Genomic DNA, 21,530 nt, shown 5'->3' with positions numbered 1-21,530 from the left:
ATTGTTTGCAAAAGTGCTGTGATTTCTCTAAGGATCTTAGGGCTGCTGGGGGGTATGGGGAGTGAGGTAGATGAAGGAAGTAAGGGGGTGCCCATGTTCCTCCTCTGCTCCCAGAAAGAGTGGTATCTCCACATTGAGAGAGAAAATGCCCAGAGTGTCTCACTGCCATGAGGAAAGCACATACAGCGTTTTAGAAAAGATGTTATATAATCTCCAAAAACCCTAGAGAAGCCCAACACAAACTCAGATGATTTGCTGGAACTCTCCCTTGGCCAGGTGGATGCATCCGTCTGGTTCACACTGAGCCCCTGCAGCTACCAGCCAGGCCTCATCAGTCACTGAAAGACATAAGTGGATCATGGGAAAATGACCACGTGGTAATTACTTAAAGAGGCCTCATTTGGGCCAAGGGCATATCACAAAAGAGGGATTGGATGTGGCAAATGTCAGGCCACTCTCCTTACAGTCAAGGAGATGCAAGTTAGGGGAGATTTATCGCATCCTCTTTCCCATACGTGAATGTGTTTTTGAGAAGCACCCAGTACTGACTGAAGTTTGGCCAACAAGAGTGACAAAATGCTGTTCATAGCAGTGCCAGTGGCGACATCTTCCTGCTCCTTCCGAATTTCAGACCATTTGCACAGGTTAGTGTTCAAGATGATATTTAATAAGGAAACAATTTAGAAGCAGCCTCAGGGCCCAGAGACATGAGAAAGCCAGACCTAATCTGTATTAGTGTCTGAAAGAGCATTGAGTCAAAGGAGACACTGCTTCTGTTGTGTTCAGTGGGTGCAAAGAGCCGCCTGGCATCGCGTCATGTGATATCTCAGCCCTGTGCAACCCCGTATGAGGATGCACAGAAGGAAGGACACCCACCTCCCTTATTATTTTTCTGTCAGTGAGGTCATGGTGGCTTGCAACATCTGTGTACGTGTTCAGTTTCCCTCACTCCCTTTAGCATGAAGTTATAATTTTGTGACCAGAAAGAAAATCATAGATGAGCTGTTTTGGGTGAGGTGTTTGCCTACAGTGAGGAGGATGAATATAACCCATCCTGTGGCGGTCTCTTCAACCTAACATTCTCATTCCATCCATGATACTTGGGTGAATGTCCTGACATTGATTTTTAAGCTGGGAACCTTACATTTGTATCTCTCAGTTGTCAATTCCAAGGGCTCGGTAAGATTTGAGGACACTCTTGGTATATAGTCTGGTAGGATTCAGTGACAGAAGATGATTGGCTAGGCAGAGATGCCCGTTATGTCCTTCCTGCCCTTACTGTCTCCTGACAAGTGACAGGCCAGTTTTATTGCCACTGTGCAGTTGGGGCCACAGCTCAAACGCCTAACGTGTTCTAAAGATAACCACGCTGCAAAATTACTAACAAGTCAAAACACCCCTGTGGAAAGCCCTTGTCTCCTTTAAGCCATCTGGATTGAGGCCCCCAGAAGACCAAAAGCCAAGAATTCACTTGGTCTTTCTCACCATCTTCTTGAAGCCTTCTCCTTGTCTACCAACATGAGGCCAAGGTCAGTTTGAAGAGGGAGTGGAATGGAGAAAGCGTGACATGGACAAATGAAGGGGGCGTGCTCTCATTTGCTTATTTCTGTTCTTGAATTCATGTGTGTGTGTCTAGGTGTGTACGTAGGCACATGTGAGTACAGTGGCCCATAGAGGCCAGAAGAGGGTATGTCCCCTGGAGTTTAAGTCACAGGTGGTTGTGAGGTACCTGACATGGGTGCTACGGAAGAGAAGTAAGTGCTGTCATTGCTCTGTTATGGGTTCCTCTGATGAACACGGTTCATGAAGCTAATGTACAAAGGTCTGGTGCATCAAGTCACCAGGAAGGGGTTTTTCCCAGCATAGGTGCCCATTCTGAATGGGAAGAAACAGGAAAATGGGACTCCGTGTGGCAAGAGGTGGTCACTACAGCTTTTAGCAAAAGTAATAGCTTGAATTTTTTTCCATTCATTAATTTATTTATTCAGTTTACATTCCAGTCGGAGCCCCCCTCCTCCCAACCGCCCCCCCCACAGTCCTTCCCAACATTCTCCATCCCCTTCTCCTTTGAGAAAGGGGAAGCCTCCTGGGTACTGACCCACCCACTGTGACACATCAAGTTACTGAAGGATTAGGCATATCCTCTCCCACTGAGGCCAGACAAGGCAGCCAAGTTAGGGTAAAGGGATCCACAGGCAGGCATCAGAGTCAGGGACAGCCCATATTCCAGTTGTTGGGGGACCAGCATGAAGAGCAAGTCGCACATCTGTTGTTACATATGTGTGTGTCAGGGGGGAGGTCCAGCCTATGTGTGCTCTTTGGCTGGTGGGTCAGTCTCTGCTTGGATTTAAGAGAAATAATTGGGCAAATAATGGGCTCAGAATTAAGTCAAAAGCCCTAGGACCATTAAACAGAATCCCAGAGACTGAGAACTGTAGAAAATGCTCCCACATTCTCAAGTGCAACTGTAGAATATAAAACTGGGTCATGGGTTGTGTGTTTTGTGAGCCAGGCACTGCACCACATTCAGTTGTTGGAACAATCTCATGAGGTAGATATAATTAGGCACATACATTTTATAGCAAGGAAATCAGTGGCAGCATTTGTTGGGTGAAACTAGTAACTGAGTCTGGGGGCCTGAATGAGAATGGCCCCCAGGCTCAGAGGTTTAAATACTTTGTCATCAGCTGGTGGAACTGTCTGGGAAGGATTAGGAGGTGTGGCCTTATTGGAAGGAGGCTGGGTGCAGGCTCTGAGGGTTCAGACGGTTTGTGCCCTTCCCAGTGTGCTTCCTGCCTCCTGCCTGTGGCCTGAGGTGTGAGCTCTCAGCTATTCCTGCTGCCATGCTTCACCCCACCATCATGGACTAACCCTCTGGAACTGTCAGCCCATTTAAACACTCTCTGCTATATGTGGCCTTGGCCATGGCTTTTATATCCCAGCTGTAGACAGTCGAGTAGCACACTGATGGAGCTGTGGTCCCACGGCAGGCACTGTGGCCCTTCCATCCAGTCTCCCTGCAGTGACAGCCCTGAGTCCAGACACGCAGGAAGACAGAAGCCACATGCATGAGCTGGACAAGGGGCTAGATGGGTACTGAAAGAAACCATGTTGGGGTGTGGGGATATCTTTTCTGACACCCGCTCTTTAATGTAATTATATGTAATGTGTACAGTGTATATTTGTAGGTGCATGTGTGCCTGTGTGCAGGGTTTGTCACTAACTCTGGAGCTCATTGACTCAATTGGGCTATCGTTGAGCTTGGAGATCGCCGTCCATGCTGTGATTACAGACACTTGCTACCCAGCCACCTTTAATTTATTTTTACTTGTATACACACATGGAGACAGCATGGAAGAATAGCAGCCACCAGTATGTCCCCTTCCTTCTTGTCTTCAGAGAGTCAGTGTAATTGGGGGCTCGGTTATAAGTATGTGTTATGACAATGCTCTCTAAGAATCAGGTTCTGAGGGCTGAAGTCCTGGATCCCAGTTAAAGAGCACTGACTGCTCTAGCAGAGAGCCTGGACTCCATTCTCAGTACCCACGGGATGGCTCAGAACCATCCGTAACTCCAGTTTCAAAAGGAACCAATGCCTTTTCCTGGCTCCCGTGGGCACTGTATATACATGGTGTGCATATATACATGCAGGCAAAACATAACATGCACGATTGTGCATTCTTGTGTGTGTACAGGCATGCAGGCATAGAGGACAGAGGGCAACCATGGGTTTTGGTTATTCCTTAGGTTTCTCCCACCTTTTTGAGACAGGCTTTCTCTTTGGCCTGGTCCTCCAGTGAGTCAGGCCAGGCCAGCGGACAGGGAATGTCTAGGAGTCTGTTAAATCTCTGCCCCCTACTGTGCCCCCGTGGGGTTACAGGTATCTGCCAGGCTTAAAGTTTTCTTAATTACACTTATTATGTAATTTTGTGTGTGCCTTTGGAGGTCAGAGAACAACTTAGGAAAGTGGGTTCTCTCCTTCTACCATGCATGTTCTAGGAATCACACTTGGCAGCTACTTTACCAGCCTCTTTCTTGCCAGATTTTTGCAAGGGGGTCCGAACATGCGCAGAATGATTGCTATACCGAGTGAGCCCCTCCCCCCCAGCCCTCTTCCCCCATACCTCTGATTTGCTCGTTCATTAGCACACAGGACATAGTCACTCTGCATCCCTGGCCACTCATTATTGTATTTCATAACAGGGCCTTAGAAACAAGACCTTTCGCAGGGATTTGGAGCTGTGTGCGCTCAGTAGGTAAGAACTTGCCTGTTGTGTTATTGTAATGAACTCATCCCCAGTGAGATCTGGAGGTTTAAGTCACACTCTCTTGTGGCTGGTGATCTGTTAATTATCATTGCCATATTCATGGGAGGCCTGAGATTCCATCACTGGGCCCATTTGGTCTAACCAGCCCTCTCAGGGACCCCAGAACATCTGTGTCCTCATGTGGCTGGGCCCATGGGCTACAAAAGAGGAGGCTCGCTCCACACTCACCTCCCTAGATGTGTCTCGAATCCTTGAGGACACAGTCGTGCTCCCGGGCCATCTGTGCATGTTCAGCTGCAGCGTGGATTGGGACTTACATTGTGGTTGCTGATCAAGATGGCTCCACTCCACATGGAGAGGATGTCAGAGCTTGTCATGTCACGGGGGCAGCTGTGTCCTGGGCAGCAGACACCCGTTTGCTCAGCTCACGGCTCCAGGTTTGTGCTTATCAGGTGTCACCTGTTGGAGCGCAGGGAAGAGAGAATTCCAGCTTTGGCATCTGGGAAGAGGAAACAGGGAAGCAGGTGCTAGGCTTGTGGACAGCACACAAGCCTCCAGACAGGGAGCTTGGAATTCTGGGAACTCCTGACCAGCCTCTGCAGTCGGACTCATCTAGATGTTATTAACTTAAGGTCTATAAAACAGTTTCCAGTCTTGTGTACACAGAAACACCTGTGCTTTTCAGGGAGCCTACCTAGTATGTCTGACATCGAAGATGGGACCAAGGGGCAGGAACATCGCTCTGTGCGTGCGCGCACACACACACACACACACACACACACACACACACTCACAGTGTGGACACTACACAGCCTGGATTGAATTCCAAGGGTTGCCCAGGAGGAGCTGCTGTCTCACTGAGATGTGCTCTCCAGAGGACAGCTATGAGTTAAGCAGTGTTTAGGATCAATTTAAGGCCTTCGTTCCTTTCCCCCCTTAAGTCCCCTTCCCTCCTCTCCCCTGCCCAGCCCTACTTTCATTCATTCTCTCCACTCCTCTTCCCTTCCCTAGTCTCTCCTCCCCTTTCTCTTTTTGAAAAGATTTTTTTAAAAAAAAAATTATATTCATGTATCTCTATGAGTGTAGTTGCTTGCAGAGACCAGAAGAGGGCACTGGATCGCCTTGGAGCTGGGGTTACAGGAAGTTGTACCCACATGATTGGGGTACTGGCAACCACACTTGAATCCTTTTTTTAAAAAAATTAGATATTTTCTTTATTTACATTTCAAATGTTATCCCCTTTCCTGGTTTCCCCTCTGAAAACCTCCTATTCCTTCCCCCCTCCTCCTGCTCACCAACCCACCCTCTCTTGCTTCCTGGTCCTGGCATTTCCCTACATTTGGGCATAGAACCTTCACAGGACCATGGGCCTCTCTGTGGGGAGCCGCAGCTGCCACCCTATATATTTGGCACCTGGTCTCTCTGGCCAAAGCAGAGAGCATTGTGATAAACAAGCCCTTATTTGGAAAAGCTGAGTGCCTCCAGTTTGTTATGTAAACTGGCATGATTTCCCGCAGCCTATTATGTTTTGCCTCATAGCCAGATACTGATTGGGACCAGGGAAAGTATTTAACCCGCGAGGGCTCGGGGCTGGAGGAGAGGAGAAAGTAGTAAGATGTAAGTAGTAAGATGTAAGAAGTAAGAAGAAAGAAGTAAGATTACAAGGTTCCTGAATAAACTGTTTGGAGAAGGGTTCGTGGTTGCCTCCTTATTTCCGCTGATCGGTGAGGCAGCAACAAGGGCGGCGACACCTCTCCTCCCATTGATGACCAACTAGGCCATCTTCTACTACATATGCAGCTGGAACCCCGAGTCCCACCATGTTTACTCTTTGGTTGGTGGTTTAGTCCATGCGAGCTCTGAGGGTACTAGTTAGTTCATATTGTTGTTCATCCTAAGGGGCTTCAGCTCCTTGGGTCCTTTCTCTAACTCCTTCATTGGGGATCCTGTGCTCAGTTCAATGGATGGTTGTGAGTCTCTACTTCTGTATTACTCAGGTACTATCAGAGCCTCTCAGGAGACAGCTATATCAGCTTTTAAAGGTAGAACCATTTCTCCAGCCCTATGGGACTCTGTTCTTTAGGGCCAGCATCCCAAAAATTGAGACAAACCATAATAACCAGATGTGACAAAAAAGGTATTAGATCAAATATGTACACACAGTGAGGGGCCAGGAGACCCTAGAGGTGTTCTGTGTTTCTAAAATTGTATCTCACTTATTAGTAGTATGTGGCAGTGGTAAGATGAGGTAGGGATCAGAGGCCACAGCATGGAGGTCAGAGAACAACTCTAAGGAGCTGGTTGTCCTCTTCCACTGTGGGTTCTAGACATCAAGCCAGGTGGCCAGGCTTGGTTAGCAAGTGCTTCTACTCACTGAACCATCTCACCAGCACCCTCGTCACTGAACCTGGATTTGAGGAAGGCCTTGCCCTGCTTTCTTTCATCTTCATAGCAGAAATTCTCCACTTTTGGAAAGAAGTTCCCCGAGTGGTGACAGGAAAGATGAATGTTGATGGTCCCTGTTGCCCTCTGTCAAGGGCATGGATGATAGTGTTGGACCCAGAGTACCAGAGTGTAAGCTTTCTACCATCTCCCACAGTTAGGGATCTCCCAAACCTGGACACATGTGAGGATGAGGTGGGTTCACAATCTGCTGTAGGTGGTCAGGGTGCCACTCGCTGTCAGAGCCTTCTCAACAAGGGCAAAGCCTATGGACTCCATCCGTCTTCAGTACCACAAAATAACAGCAGCAGCATCTGCTTTGATTGTCAACACAACATGATCTAGAATCACCTGGGAAGAGAGGCTCAAAGAAGGACTATCAACATTGGGCTGGCGGTGGGCATATCTGTGAGAAATTGTCTTAATTACTTGTTGTGGGAGGACACACTCCACTGTGGGTGGCACCATTCCGTAGGCAGGCGTCTAGAACTATATTAGGGTGGTGAAATGGAGCTGAGCCCAACCAAGTGAGCACATGTGCATGCCTTGCTCTCTGCCCTTGACTGTGGTTATGAAGTGACTAGCTCTTTAAATTCCTACCACGGCGACTTTGCCTCAATAGAGGGCTATCACCTGGAATTGTGAGCTAACATAACCCCTTGTTCCCCCAAGCTGCCCTCTTGTCAGAGTATTTTATCGCAGCTACAGAAATGAAGTAGAATAATCAACATCATTGCCGTTCTCCAGGGAGGGTGAGCCCAAAGTGCGATGTGTGGCTGCCATACTCTTAGCTCTTAGGCCCTGCCCAAGATGTTCTAGGCTCATATTAGGTAAAACAGACAGCCTGGGGACAATGGACCATTAGGCCATGCGTGAAGAAACACTGTTAAGGTGGCAGCCTCTTGAGGAAGCAGCAACACTCTAGTCCAAACCAGGAGAACTATTTCCTTTCCTTTGAAACAGAGTCTTTTATGTATCCCAGCCTTCTCTCACGCTTGAGATCATCCTGCCTCAGCCTCCCGAGGGCTGGAGTCTGGAACGTGAATCAACATGCCTGTCAATCAAATCAAACTGGGAATTTTCAGATGGTTAGTCTATGAGCTCAGACCTTGAGCATTCCTTTGGACCTGGGCTGCCATGCATTTCTGTCTGTCTGTCTGTCTGTCTGTTTGGCTGGATGCTTACCTGTCTTTGCTTACTGGTACACATTGCTTCCTTCTGTCTGTCTGCTCAGCTGCCTTTGTCTCCTGTTCTTCTACAGCTGCTCTTGAACCACTCTGTCAGCACCCACACCTGCAAGTCATCCTGCGTTCTGGGAGAGGGAATCTGACTGGCTGAGCCTGGCATCTGAGTTCTTCCCATTGAGTCTCGGGATGACCAGGGGCAGGGTCCCATTCATAATTCTGTAGAGTTTTTAGAGAAAGGGAACATGTTGCCAACAATATCAGTCCGTGCATTCGGCACTGAGAGTAATTCCAAGTGCTTCCGTATGCTCTCTTGTTGAGTCTTCTTGCCTGGTTCTAGGGTTGACCTAACTGGAGGGATGAGAGAAGGAAGGGATGGCAGACACAACAGACATGCTGGCATATAAAAGCTGGGATGAGCCAGGGTGGGATCTCTGATGGAGATGATGCAGCGCCCCAGAAATTCGGTGTGTCACCTATGTACAGTTGACCACAGAGGAAGGTGGTTATGTACAACCGAGTCAAGGAGGCTGGGTTATTGTATACAGCTGGAGAAGGAAGCAGGTTGAGCTAATCGAGTAGGTGTCTGTAGGGGGTAGTCTTCAGGCCATAAACTTGGGGAGTAGGATAGGAGGGAGCTTTGCTGAACATTTTCTTCACACACTGTCCACATTCGCACTCAGACCCCAGTGGGGCTCCAGTGTTAGTGATTGACATGGCCCGTGCCCATGAATCAACAGCATCTGTCCACCCAGGCTTCTCTCCCTTCCTATAACCCCATAACCCCCTAGGAATGGTTTCAATGCTCCATTGCTCTGAATCAGGGAATTATAGTACAGTGCAGTGAAAACACTTGGTTAGCAAGCATCACTCAGCTGTTGGGTGGCTGGGTGGGTCATGAAATAAAAATGATGGCCTGATTCCACAATCTGTGCTCCTTAGCAGTCCTCTGTGTCCTTCTTCTTCTATGGCATCCTCACCCTTCTTAGAACCAAGACTCCAGGCACACACTGGTTTCCGAGTGCTTGCTGAATGACTGTCCGAAGGAGTGGCTGAGCCATCAAGAGATTCTTGGTCCGTGGCCGTCTAGATGTAGGATAGTCCCTGGCGTGGAGGCTTCCTCTTGCTCCTGCTTGTCCAGAAGTCAGTGTGCACATTTCTACAGCCCTTCTCTCTCTCCATTCCTCTTTCCAAACAGACAAGCGTGAGAATGGCGAGGTATACCAGAGGAAGAAGGTGGCAGCTACTGACCTCCCAGAGGGCACGGGCCCCTCAGGACCTGCGTACGGGAGCTTGGGGCAGCCTGGTGTGAGCAGCTGGAGGAGGATTGCTCTGCTCATCCTGGCCATCACTATACACAATATTCCAGGTAAGGACTGGTCCTGGGGCTGCTTGCCACCTGTCTGAAGTATCCATACAGCCGTACATCTGGAAAAGGGTAACTGTCGGAAGTGACCTGAGTCCTACTTGGAGGGGAGCGGAGGCCACTCTGTTCTATGGGTGATTCACTCTGCAATGATCTTTGCAGATCCCACTGCTCCATTTCAGGTACTTTATGTGGCCCGAGGTCCCTTTCCTTACATATTTGGTACCAGATCGTGTGGATCATAGTTTCGTAACCTCCACCATTGCTAGGATAGAGGGAGCCTCCTGCCGGTCCCGGATGTCTCCAGTTCTGACTGATGATGTTTTAGGGTATGTTGAATTCAGGGGCTCAGGAGATAGCTCAGTCTGTGAAGGGTTTGCTGTACACGTGTGAGTTTCACCCACAGAACCCAAGTGAGAGAGCTGGACATGATGGCATCTGACTGTCACCTTAGCACTGGGGAGGCAGGGACAGGAGGACCCTCAGGGCTTGGTGCAGTGGTTCTCAAATTTCCTAACGCTGTGACCCTTTAAAACAGTTAGTTCTTCATGTTGTGGTGACCCCTAACCATAAAATTATTTTCATTGCTATGTCATAACTAATTTTGCTATTGTATTGAATTGTAATGTAAATGTCTGTGTTTTCCAATGGTCTTAGGTGACCCCTGTGCAAGGGTCATTCTACCCCCAAAGGGTAGATGAGCCACAGGTTGAAAAACGCTGGTTACAGGACATTGAGAGATGACACTGTTACCAAAATTAAATGGACAGAGCTGAGAAAGGACACCTAACTTGCACACATGCTGACCTGCACACAAACATGTACACCCACAAACATGCGCGCCACGTACACATATACCCAGAAAACAGTATGGATCTCTGCCTTAATTGACACAGGTTTCTCGCAATGCTTTCTTTGTAGGGACCTCTGAGAACTTTACAGACCTCTTCCTATTACACAGTAACTTATTAGATGCCTTTGGTCCTGGGGCTGCTTGCCACCTGCCTGAGGTGGCACCTGTCTTAGTGGCAGGAGTCTTAGTGGTACTTTATTTAAAATATTTTATCTTTTAAATAAACCCTATTAAATAAAAAGAAATACTATTTCTCTTAGAGCAAGGGAAGACATGAGTAAGCTAAAATAGTAAAAACTAAGGCTACTACAAAAATAAACAAATGAAGGATCCCAAGCTGTTGGGGACACAGTGTGGGATTCTAGCGCAGCCACCCACTCATGAGGTAATCTCTAAATATTGTTTGGTTTTCTCATGGCTGACATAGGACTTAAATGCCAACGGTTTCTTTTGAGACTTCTATGAAGCATGCACATAGCCGTTGGCTTCGGTACCATGCTCGGACCTTCTGAGCATTTGACAGATGGGGGCTATTGTACCGGGCCAGGCTCCTCGGGTCTTTCAACTATGACTTTGTCAGTCTTGGGTTGTTAATCATTCCCATCCATAGTTTGCTGAAATCTGAGCATGCGCAATCACCTTTCGGGGGTTGGGTTGGGAGGGGAGCGGTCCTCGAGCATGCGTAGTCGCCTTCCCTGGGGGCTGTCCAAGGCGATTCGTTTCTCCAAATCCACACAGAGTTCATAGATCCCGACTGGTATCTGGGACAGGATCAGTGCAGCTGGCCGAGGCTCTCCAGAGTGACAGCTGGCCGAGGCTCTCCAGAGTGACAACACTTTTCTCTTAAGGCCCATGTGCCTGTTATTCTGCTGTCTCCCGGCTTCAGTTTTGCCAAGGCCGAGAACACAGGCAGATTGAGGTTATTCCTCTGGGGAACTTGATAACTTTTACTTGTACAAAGACGCCTTGTCTACATTATTATAGTCTAGTACACATGGAATCCACCAAAAAGACTGGGCCAGATCACTTATAAGCCAGGCTTTTACTCTGGGAGGAGAGAAACGTGTTTATCTGGTAATTTTCATCGTAGTTAAAGCAATTTGGATTGTGTAATCATACATAGGCTGCTTTTCTTAGAATTTCCCTCATTGCCCGTCTCTCTGCCATTTCCCTCATTGCCCGTCTCTCTGCCATTTCCCTCATTGCCCGTCTCTCTGCCATTTCCCTCATTGCCCGTCTCTCTGCCATCTCCCTCATTGCCTGTCTCTCTGCCATTTCCCTCTTGGCCCTTTAGCCCTTCTGGGTCAGAGGCAGACATTTTTGGCTAATTTTCTTAAAGCTCCCCATTTAATCTGTCTTCCAGTGGACCCTAGCACACAGTGCAGAAAGACCTAAATGGGTTTGCACTGTTGGGGGCCCCTGTCATGAGAACCACAGAGTCTTAAATTGTCCATTGGAAGTCCGAGGACTCCTGAGTCTCTTCCAGCCTGCAGAATACCAGTCACTGCAGGAGCAGGGCTCCTTGTGCCTTCCTCTCAGCCACCGTAGAGTCGCTCATTCAAGACCCCTTGTTAACCAATAAGAATGAAGATCCACCTAGTGGGCTCAGAGTCAGGTCTAGGATGTCATAGCAGTGTTTGGTTCCTCGAGGAACTTGACAATGTCTACAAAACAGGTTTTCCCAGAATGCACTGGGTACCAGGCTGCCTCCAGAGAAGCCACAACCACACATAGCACAACCTATCTTCCTGACTGTTAAGGTTGGGGCAAATGGACTGGCTAGGATGTATGAGAGGAAATGGGCCAGGGGGACCCCCAAGGCTCTGAGGTGACCAGTTACAGGCACTGGATTGTGGTTAAGATCTTCTAGGGAGAGAGCGGGAGCTGAGCTAAGAGGATGGGAACGGAACTGCAGATTGTGAGGTTTAGCTCCAGTCAGGCAGGGGAGATGCTGAGCAGAGGGCTGGGTACACAGGTTCAAGTCTGACTCCAGGGGGAAACTGCGACTCACGAACACTTTCAGTGATCGTATGAATCATCAACTTGATAGCAAATGGAATCACCTAGAAGACAAACCTGTAAGGGATTATTTAGTCTTTGAACACTTGAAAGGGATTATGTTCATTAGATTCAATTGAGGTGGGGAGACCCACCCTAAAAGCCAGCCAGCCCACCATTCTCTGGGCGGCTCCTGGATTATGACAAGTAGCTAAATAGAATCCTTCAGCCTTCTCTGCTTCCTCAAAAGGGGGTAGGGGTGGGAGGTCTATTTGACCAGATACTCCAAGCTCCTGCCCTTTGAGTTCCCCACCACCAGAGCCGTGCTCTTAAATTAGGAACCCAGAAAAGCCGTTCTCTGTAAGCTGCTCTTATGGAGGCGCTGTGTACAGCAAGAGAAAAGTTCAGCACCTGAACTCTCTAAATCCTTGGCACTGTAGGACATCATCAAAGACCTAACCACAGAGCACAACATCCCAGGGGCTGGGATGCTGTCCCAGGGGTGGGGTTTACTTTAATATGCGTGAAGCCCTCAGGCTGATGCCCAGAACTGCGTAAACTGGGCATGGTAGCACCCACCTGTACTCTCAGCCCGCTGGAAGGTAGAGGCAGGAGGGTCAGAAGTTCAAGATTATCCTTAGCTACACAGTAAGTTTGAGGCCAGCCTGAGTTATATGAAACCCTGTCTGGAAAACAAAATTACATAACTCTGAAGTTCCCGGCAAGGTTTATTTCTCATGTCTCCAGTTTCTGCTGTCGTCTGAAGAGGATAACTCACCCACGGTTCCTGTCAGCTGTGGAATGCTCTCTGACAAGAGTCATTTTAAGGGCCCGTCCAGTGCCAGCCACCTTTGAAAAGGTCTCTTCTTTTCACACCATCCTTTATGGTTTATTAAAAATTTAGGTGCATCTTTGACATTCTCCAGGTCTCTGGGTTTTCAGATAGACGTTCCACGGTGACTTAATGGGTAATTGATTTTTCCTTTGAAGTTTTTGTCTTTGCTGCTTCAGTTTTGTACATCCTGAGGATGACACTTTGTTTTAAAAAGGATTGCACTGTAATGTGGAAAGAAGAGAGAAGGCTTATTAATGGGTGGCCTGGCTCTGGAGTGTCCTGCAGTGTGACCACACACCTGAGGGCATTGGTATTTATCCAAGGCACTTGAGTTAATGTGGAAAACCTACATGTGCAGATGGATGAATCCCTGAGCCTCTGAGCTTCACCATCCCCCAGGACTTCACTTAAGTTATGGACCTTCGTGAGCTACCGTCACCACTGTAACAAAATACCTAAGAGAAATCAAGTTAAAGGGTAAAAAGGTTACCTTGGCTCATGAGTTCAGTCATCTGGTTCCAATGCTTTGGGCTGGAGTGTCATGACAGCAGGGGTGTATGGTGTCTCCTTCTGATGTGACATGCACTATTAATTATATACTTATTTGTTTAAATCTGTGTGTTTTCCTGTTAAATGGGGCATCTTTCCAAAAGGTCACTACTGTGTTCTTTTATCGGCCCAATGTCACAGCATGTACTGGAGTTCCAACCCAGTCCATGGCTACCCTATACTCCCAACACCAGGAAGGACAGGCACATTCATTGCCCTCCTCCATTCTAGGACAGCAGAGGCTATTCAAGAGCTGAACGATCAGTTGACTTTCCATGTTAGCTACCAGGTGGGCTAAGGGCAGGTATTTGTGGTGTGTCCGTGTGTGTGTGTGTGTGTGTGTGTGTGTGTGTGTGTGTGTGTGTGTGTGGTGTTACACACATGGGCATGAAATGGAGGCTAGAGGATGATATTCAGTGTCTTCCTCCGTCACCCTTCTCTTTACTCTTTGAAGCAGGCTCTCTCACCAAGCCTTGAGGCTAGACTGGCTGCCTATAAACTGCAGGGATCCACTCCTGTCCATCTGCCCAGCTCAGGCACTGCAGTGCGTGCTGCCACACTCAGCTGTCATATGGATTCTGGGGATGGATGGCAGCCCCTCTGCCTTCACCTGTGAGGCCGATTATGGAGAGCCATAGCAGAGCCCGCACAGCTGATTTTCTTATTCCCTCTCTTACAGTCCAGAGCCAAGTTCATTTGACAGTTGTTGCTGTGATCTGGAGACCCGGGGGCTGCTGTTTGTGTCTCCAGGACAGCACAGCAGTTGATTTTAATTATTTGGCTTGTCATCATTGCTAGTTTCTAATAATGGCTTCAAAGGAATGCTCGGGGTTTGAGTCAGAAGCGATTTTAGTCTCAGGGAACTCAAGAGCAAATTTAGAAAACAAAATATTAATGCCGGCTGGCTGTTCCTGAGGGTTATAACGAATTTTTATTTTCTTCATGTTTTTAGCAGATTTAGATCCAAACTTCCCTATGAAAAAACTACCCTTATTGTGATGAGATAAAAGCGAGTTTGGGAAAGGGGATGTCCCCAGGTGAGTAGATGTCCCCATTAAGTAGAGAGAGAAATTACACAACAGGGCTAGCCTGGTGTCCTCATGTGGTAGGAGGAGAGAGGGAAATTAGGCATTTATGACAAAGAGGATTTTAATTGGGCTAGCCTGCTGTTCTTGCATTGTGGAACAAGGATAAGAACTCTGTGGGGTCGTGTGTGTGTGTGTGTGTGTGTGTGTGTGTGTGTGTGTGTGTGTGTAACTAATCTCATTTCCAAAGGCTGCATCCTGATGACTTAATGACCTCCTCAGAGCTGCCTCCTAACACCAACATTTGTGTTAGAAAGAAGATGAAGGACTATACTAGTTAACTACAGCTGCTTTACCAACCTTTTACTAACATAATGGCTTAAAAGAAAACCATGAGATCAGACTTATTCTCCTACAGTTATGGAAGAAAGAGGTCTTAAGTCAGTGAAGTTGTTGACAAGGCTCTGATTTGCAGGAGACTCCAGGGTGGGGCTGGGGACATCCATGTCCTGTTCCTTCCAGCTTCCTCAGGCTTCTGGATGGCTGTTACTCTGTGTGCTGTTGCTGTGTGTGTTCGATCTCCCCCTGACACATTCTTGTTTGAACCTTTGCCGACTGCATGTGGAGCCTCCCCAGGTAACTCAGGATAGTGGGACTCTGGTCATTCTCTCCTATCCAGAGGGCGATTTTAATAGGCTCAAGCATTAGAACCCAGATGGTTTTGTAGTTCTCATTGGCTGAGCCACGGAAAACCAAAGCAATCAGTGCTATGCTGGCCAGAGACAATTAGCTTGAGTCTTCCAGAGTTTTCCTCTTCCTCTGGGACGTCCCTTGAGAGCCAGCTCTTTCTTCTTCATTTCCCATACCCAGGCAGCTTCTGTTTGGCCTTCTCTATACCTGCTGTCGCCGCCACTGCCGCCATCACTGAGCGCACAGTGCAACTTACTCACTGTGCCTTATCCAATAAGAGGATTGGTGGGGTTCAAAAGGTATTGATTGGGCTCACTCATGCTCTCTCTGTCTCTCTGTCTCTGTCTCTGTCTGTCTGTCTGTCTCTCGCCTATGTATATGCACACACATGTGCAAGGGTGTGTATGTGTGTGCGCAGTGAGGGTACCATGGGGTGTTGCTATATTCATCACATGTATGCCACTGTTATTTCAGTACCTTACAGACTCCACTTAAGTAAGGATTTTGGGCTCAGAGGGAAGAACATTTTGTTTTGGCCTACTATGGATCTAATCCGTCATAATGGCAGAAGGCATGGCAAACAGAGCACCTTGGTCTTTGACAGAGGTGACAGGACCCCGAGATGAGGTACAGACAACTCCTCCCCCCAACATATGCACACACATACACACACATGCATACACATGCCCTACTTCTAGCTAAGCCTCACCTCTCCAAACAGTGCTACTAGCAGGGACCAAGCATCCAAAACCTGAGCCCATTTCAGGCTTCAACCACAGCAGCTCCCACGTCCATCCTGTGGACGCTCTCCGCTGCTTCCCTATTTAAATCAGCACTCTCGGTGACCAAAAAGATGTTCATGGCAAATGGGCTCCCAGCTGCCTTTTACTGAATACTGAAGGTAACAAGATAATCAAGTGTTTCCTCTCTTTCCTGGGGACCTCACCATACAACTCCCCCCCTCCCCATGGTACTCTATTTAAAAAAAAAATAGATTGCAGGAGGTCCTCTAATTAATTGAAGATGTTACTTGCTCTCCCACACAGAGGACACTGTTTCTGCTAATATTTCTTGAGAGAGAATCCACATGCCACATTAAGCCACCCTTTTGAGGTTACACAGGAGTCGAAGGGTGTGGAATTATCACCACAGTCGAATTCCCACATCCTCCCCGCCCTGTGGAGAAACCACACGCCTAGCAGAAGTCAGGTTCCAGTTCCCAACTGTGCACCCCCTTCCACCTCGATCTCTGTCCTCTGTCCTCCACAGATGGTGTCCTGCACTGTGCATGCGGCCTGCCGCAGCTACTTTCTTTCACTCAGCCTTGTTATTTTCTTGTACGGCATTTATATTGGTTCTGCTTCTCCTTTAAGCCTAGAACAGTCTTCATTCTGGGATGTTGTGGGTGATCACCGCCCGTGGCACTGCATTTGGAGACCCACCTCTGGATTACAGAGAGGTTCCACCAAGTGCAGAACACCCACCTGGATATGGATATACCAGCCTGAGGGCTGGGCACTGAATCTAAAAGAGAAAGGGCTGAGCCCCAGCATTCGTAACTCCCTGCTTCCTAACTGAGGATGCAATGGGGTCAGCTGCCTCTCATGCCCGCCTCCATGGCTTCCCTGCCCTGGAGGACTGTATCCTCTCAAATCATGAGCTAGCTGAAGTGGCTTTGTCATAGGAACTGGAGACGTGGCATCCATGTGGATGAATGTCACTGGGCTTGTATTCATCAGCTCTTGGGTGTCTGGCTTCCTTCTGCCTTGTTCAGTGTTGAGTAGGAATATGGTGGACATGCTCTGTGGCTTTCATACCTTGGGGCGGAACTGCCAGGTCCCAGAGAAACCTTTCCAGTCTTTGAAGTCCATGGATCTTGTTTTATTTTTTATTTGGTGTGTGTGTGTGTGTGTGTGTGTGTGTGTGTGTGTGTGTGTGTGTGTGATTTTTTTCCCATGATTTAATTTATTTACTCACTTTACATTCTAATTGCAGCTCCCTCTCCTCCCAGTCCTCTTCTCACACGGTCCCTCCACCCACCTCTCCCATTCACCTCTGAGAAGAGGGAGGTCCCCCCTGGGTACCAATCCACCCTGGTGCCTCAAGTCACTGCACCACTAGGTACATCCTTTCCCTTGGAGGCCAGACAAGGCAGTTAGACAGTTAAGAGGCACACATAGGCAGGCAGGCAACAGAGTCATGGACAGCCCCTGCTTCATTTGTTTGGGGACCCACATGAAAACCAAGCTGGGCATTTGCTACATATGTGCAGGATGCCTAGGTCCAGCCCTTCTGTACCTTTGGGTTAGTATTTCAGTCTCTGGGAGCCTCCAAGGGAATAGATTAGTTGACTCTGATGGTCTTCCTGTGGATTCCCTGTCCCCTCCACGTCCCTGTTTCCTTTTTTAAACTCCTCCCACTTTGTTCTTTGCTACCAGCCTTTTCTGTTCTTAGTGTATTGTAATTGAGGACTGATCACAGCACCACTCAGGGAGGTATTGGCTTTGGGGTGTGCATGAGTCCCACCCTTTAAGGAATACTGGTCACTTCTGAACTTGGATTTCTATTGGACCACTAAAAGTCAGGATTCCACTGATCATGGCACAAGCCACTGGCTTCTGTGTGCTTCAGACATTCCCGTTGCCCCATGGTGGTCTTCATGCACAGCAAGAGTGGCTTTGGAGGCCCAGCATCCACTTGAAAGAGACCAGTAGTTACAGAGAAAAGCATGGTGTCTCATTTTCCTGGGACAAGGACTGAGCAGAACACTCTATTATTAGATATGGATTTTCCCAGGAAAAGCATGATGTAATTACTGCTAATTCACATTCTGCTTCTGGACACTGGGTGTCGTTCTCAGCAATCGGTGATACAGGCCCAGCCACCAGGTCATCACCACACATAACTTTGAATTACCAAGGACAGTTGTCTTAGTTCAGGTTTCATTGCTGTGAAGAGACACCATGACCAAGGCAACTCTTAAAAAAAGAAAACATTTAATTGGTGCTAGCTTACAGGTTCAGAGGTCCATTCCATTATCATCATGGTGCATGGCAGTGTGCAGGCAGGCATGGTGCAGGAGGAAGGCAGCCAGAGGAAGACCCATCCTGCACGGGGCAGAGCCTGAGCAATAGGAGACCTCAAAGCCCACCCTGACAGGGACACACTCCCTCCAACAAGGCCACACACTCCCTGTGGGCCAAGCATTCAAATACATGTATCTACAGGGGCCATACCTATTCAAACCACTACAATAATAAAAGGTATTTACTCAGGTTTTGGAAGTATCCATGATCATGTTTAGGTATTTGTCCTCTTGAATGACAGAGATGCAAAAGTTCAAAGATGGAGCCTCGGGCCACACAGCAACCACTAAGGTGGAGCAGGCTGTCACTCAGCTTGTTCTCCCCCTGCCTGGATGAGCTCTTGGCCTCTTTTCTACTGATAAGTGGTGAAGCATCTCAGCTATTTCCAAAAAGTTCAGGGAACACATTTTGCTTTTTTATTTTATTTTTTTAACGACATGAAATGTCAGCGTCTGTGACACCAGCCGGGTATGTTGGCAGACTTCTCGCTCCAGATGTCCTAGGCTCTGCTCAGCAGCAGGCTTAGACTGGGCAACCTGGATGGGAGACCTCTTCTATAGCCGGGACTATCCCTAAGGGAGCTCCGCAGAAGGTTGCAGAAGGACTCCCCCAGAAGTCTGCCTTCCACACAACCATCGCCAGCAGGCAAGAGTGGTCGAGACCCATCAAGTTAGACAGGCGCAGACTTTAGAATCGGTAAGGTCTAGACTTAGCTCTTGAAGCCACCAGCCATGTGACTTTTTCTTAGCCATGTGACTTTGGGTTAGTGCTTGAGCATCTCTGTGCTGGCAGATGTAAATTGGCGATGGCATCTCACCTTGCAGTTCTGTATGCAGTGAGTTCACAGCTATTACAGCAGGCGGGCCACCTGCTGTGTAACCCGACTTAAGGTGGAGCACAGCGGAACCTGGTGAACTTGAGTTCCTTTACTTCCCTCCTCCTCCTTCCTTTTTCTCCCTCCTCCTCCCCCTCCTCCCCTCCCCTGGGGCACCTTAGTTCAGTCCTTAAGAATCTTCCAGTTCCAGTCAGGTGACCTCCAAGGGGGACAGCTCAGAGCACTTTAATTCTCATCTCCAGCAGGTGACTTCAAGATTCCTCTCATTTACTCCAGGAGTTTGAAAACACTGTAATATTCTCCTTTAATTATCTGCACCTCAGTGGGGAAAATGACATTATAATTAGCACGGGCTCCTGTATGGGATGACATTTTGCTCAACAGATCGTGTTCCTGGGTGTGTGCAGTAGCAGAAGCTGAGAGCATGCTTTCAAATTGTGCTGTTGGATGTGAGCACAAGCCCTGGCATGAACTCCTAGAGTGGGAGATTGCAGTTCCAGGGTCCCTGCGTGATCCCATGTGCAAGTGCCAGGCAAGCTGGGATGCCCACCACCCCTGCCAAGGGCTGTGGACACACAGGACCTCAGAGCCCTGCTTCTTGGCTGTCTTGGTTAGGGTTTCATTGCTATGAGCAGACACCACAACCAAGGCAACTCTTATAAAGGACAACATTTAATTGGGGGTGGCTTACAGGTTCAGAAGTTCAGTCCATTGCCATCATGGCGGGAAGCATGGCAGTGTACAGGCAGACATGGTGCTGGAGGAGCCAGAGTTCTACATCTTGATCTGAAGGCAGTCAGGAGAGGACGCTCTTCCTCACTGGGCGGAGCTTGTGCAGTAGGAAACCTTAACACCTACCTACATAGTGACATACTTCCTCCAACAAGGCCACACCTCCCAATACTGCCACTTCCCATGGGTCAAGTATATTCAGACCACACTGGCCAAAGCCACAGTCTTTGCTGCACTTGGATTTGGGTTAAAATGAAGACTAGTTTCCACGTTGACTTTGTCATTCTCCTACATCTTATGTAAGGTGAAGAGAAAAATCAAAGCAAGATAGTTGGAAGGCAGTTTCTGTATTGACTTACCAAGGTTGTGGTTAACTTCATGCTGCCTTGCTACCACGACCAGAATACAGCTTAAATAGGAACTTCTTTGTTTAGCTGTTGATTTGTTTATTTATTGAATTTTTTTTTGAGACAAGGTCTCACTCTATAGCCTGAGGTAGCCTGGCACCCACTCTGTAACCCAGGCTGGCCTGAAACTATGGCAATCCTCCTGCCTCTGAGTCTCAGGTACTAGCATGATAGGCATGAGCCACTATGCTGCGCTTAAGCAAGAGGATCCGTGGAGTTTGGTGACCAGCCAGCCTGGCTAAATCCAGGAGCTTCAGGCTCATTAAGTGGCCCTGTCTCAAAAAATAGGAGGAAGAGTGATTGAGCATGTCTCGACATGGACACATATAGGCATGTGTACATGTGTACTTGTACAAATGTGTTCTTATATACACACATGAGCACATGCATACATACACATAAAATTCATCCTATAGCCAAGCTCAACCTTGAGCCCTGGGTACCCCTGCCTCTATTTCCTGAGTGCTGGAGCTGCAGATATATGCTACCACATTTAGTTTATGGAGGTTAATCCCAGGGTTTTCTGCTTGTATGGCACTCTGCCAGTTGTGCTGAACTGCCGACCCAATTCTGCTTTATTCTTGAATGGAGTTCAGACATGGGTTCAGAAAGCTTGTCCAGGAAAATTGGTACATGCTGAGTCACGATGTCCATCGCTGGGCTAAGGCGGCTCCAAGACTGAGAAAGCCCTTCTCCTGCTTCTCTTCTTGCTCTTCTTCTACTGCTCTTCCTCCTCCTCCTGCTCCTCCTTCTCCCTGTTCCTCCTGCTCCTTCTTCTGCTCTTCCTGCTCCTCCTCCTCTTGCACCTCCTCTTCCGGTCTTCTTCTTACTTTCAAATAGACATTTGCCCATTCTCCTGGCCAAGACAGCAAAAAGGGTTCATGTCATCTTATGCCTGCCTGAAAATCTAGCCCTTTAACTCAGGTTTTGAGGATGGGATCCTCTCTAATGGAAAACACTGTGACATTTACTCTCAGGTCTTTGCTAGGAACATTGCCCAGCTTATCACCCACTGCTACTACATAAGACATTTATTGAACAATATATTTTCTGGAAATACTTTGCCTGTCCTTCAAAAACAATTCATTTATTGTGTTTATCTTCTAGTTGTTGGCTGCCAGAGAGGCTAAGACCTGTATTTCCTTGATAACAGAGACATATGTTCTTAGTGATGTGTTAGAACAGCGGGTCACATCAGAACATACCACACACTAGGCCCAAACAGTTCCACGTGTAAGAGGTTTAACTGAGAGGGAGAGA

General features: G+C 48.0%; 1 protein-coding gene across 4 annotated transcripts in view; it reads left to right on the top strand.

Annotated features, from left to right (window-relative positions):
• Positions 1 to 21,530, top strand: part of Slc39a11 (solute carrier family 39 member 11) — a 432,379-nt gene that overhangs the window by 285,438 nt on the left and 125,411 nt on the right. For all 4 annotated transcript variants that reach the window (XM_031351836.1, XM_031351835.1, XM_031351837.1 and 1 more), the window contains exon 6: positions 9,093 to 9,263. In XM_031351836.1, coding sequence (XP_031207696.1) covers positions 9,093 to 9,263 — 171 coding nt within the window. The remainder of the gene's footprint in view (positions 1 to 9,092; positions 9,264 to 21,530) is intronic.

Source organism: Mastomys coucha, unplaced genomic scaffold (assembly GCF_008632895.1).
Source record: "Mastomys coucha isolate ucsf_1 unplaced genomic scaffold, UCSF_Mcou_1 pScaffold5, whole genome shotgun sequence".
Taxonomy (NCBI): Eukaryota; Metazoa; Chordata; class Mammalia; order Rodentia; family Muridae; genus Mastomys; species Mastomys coucha.
This window is presented reverse-complemented; position numbering and strand designations above follow the sequence as displayed.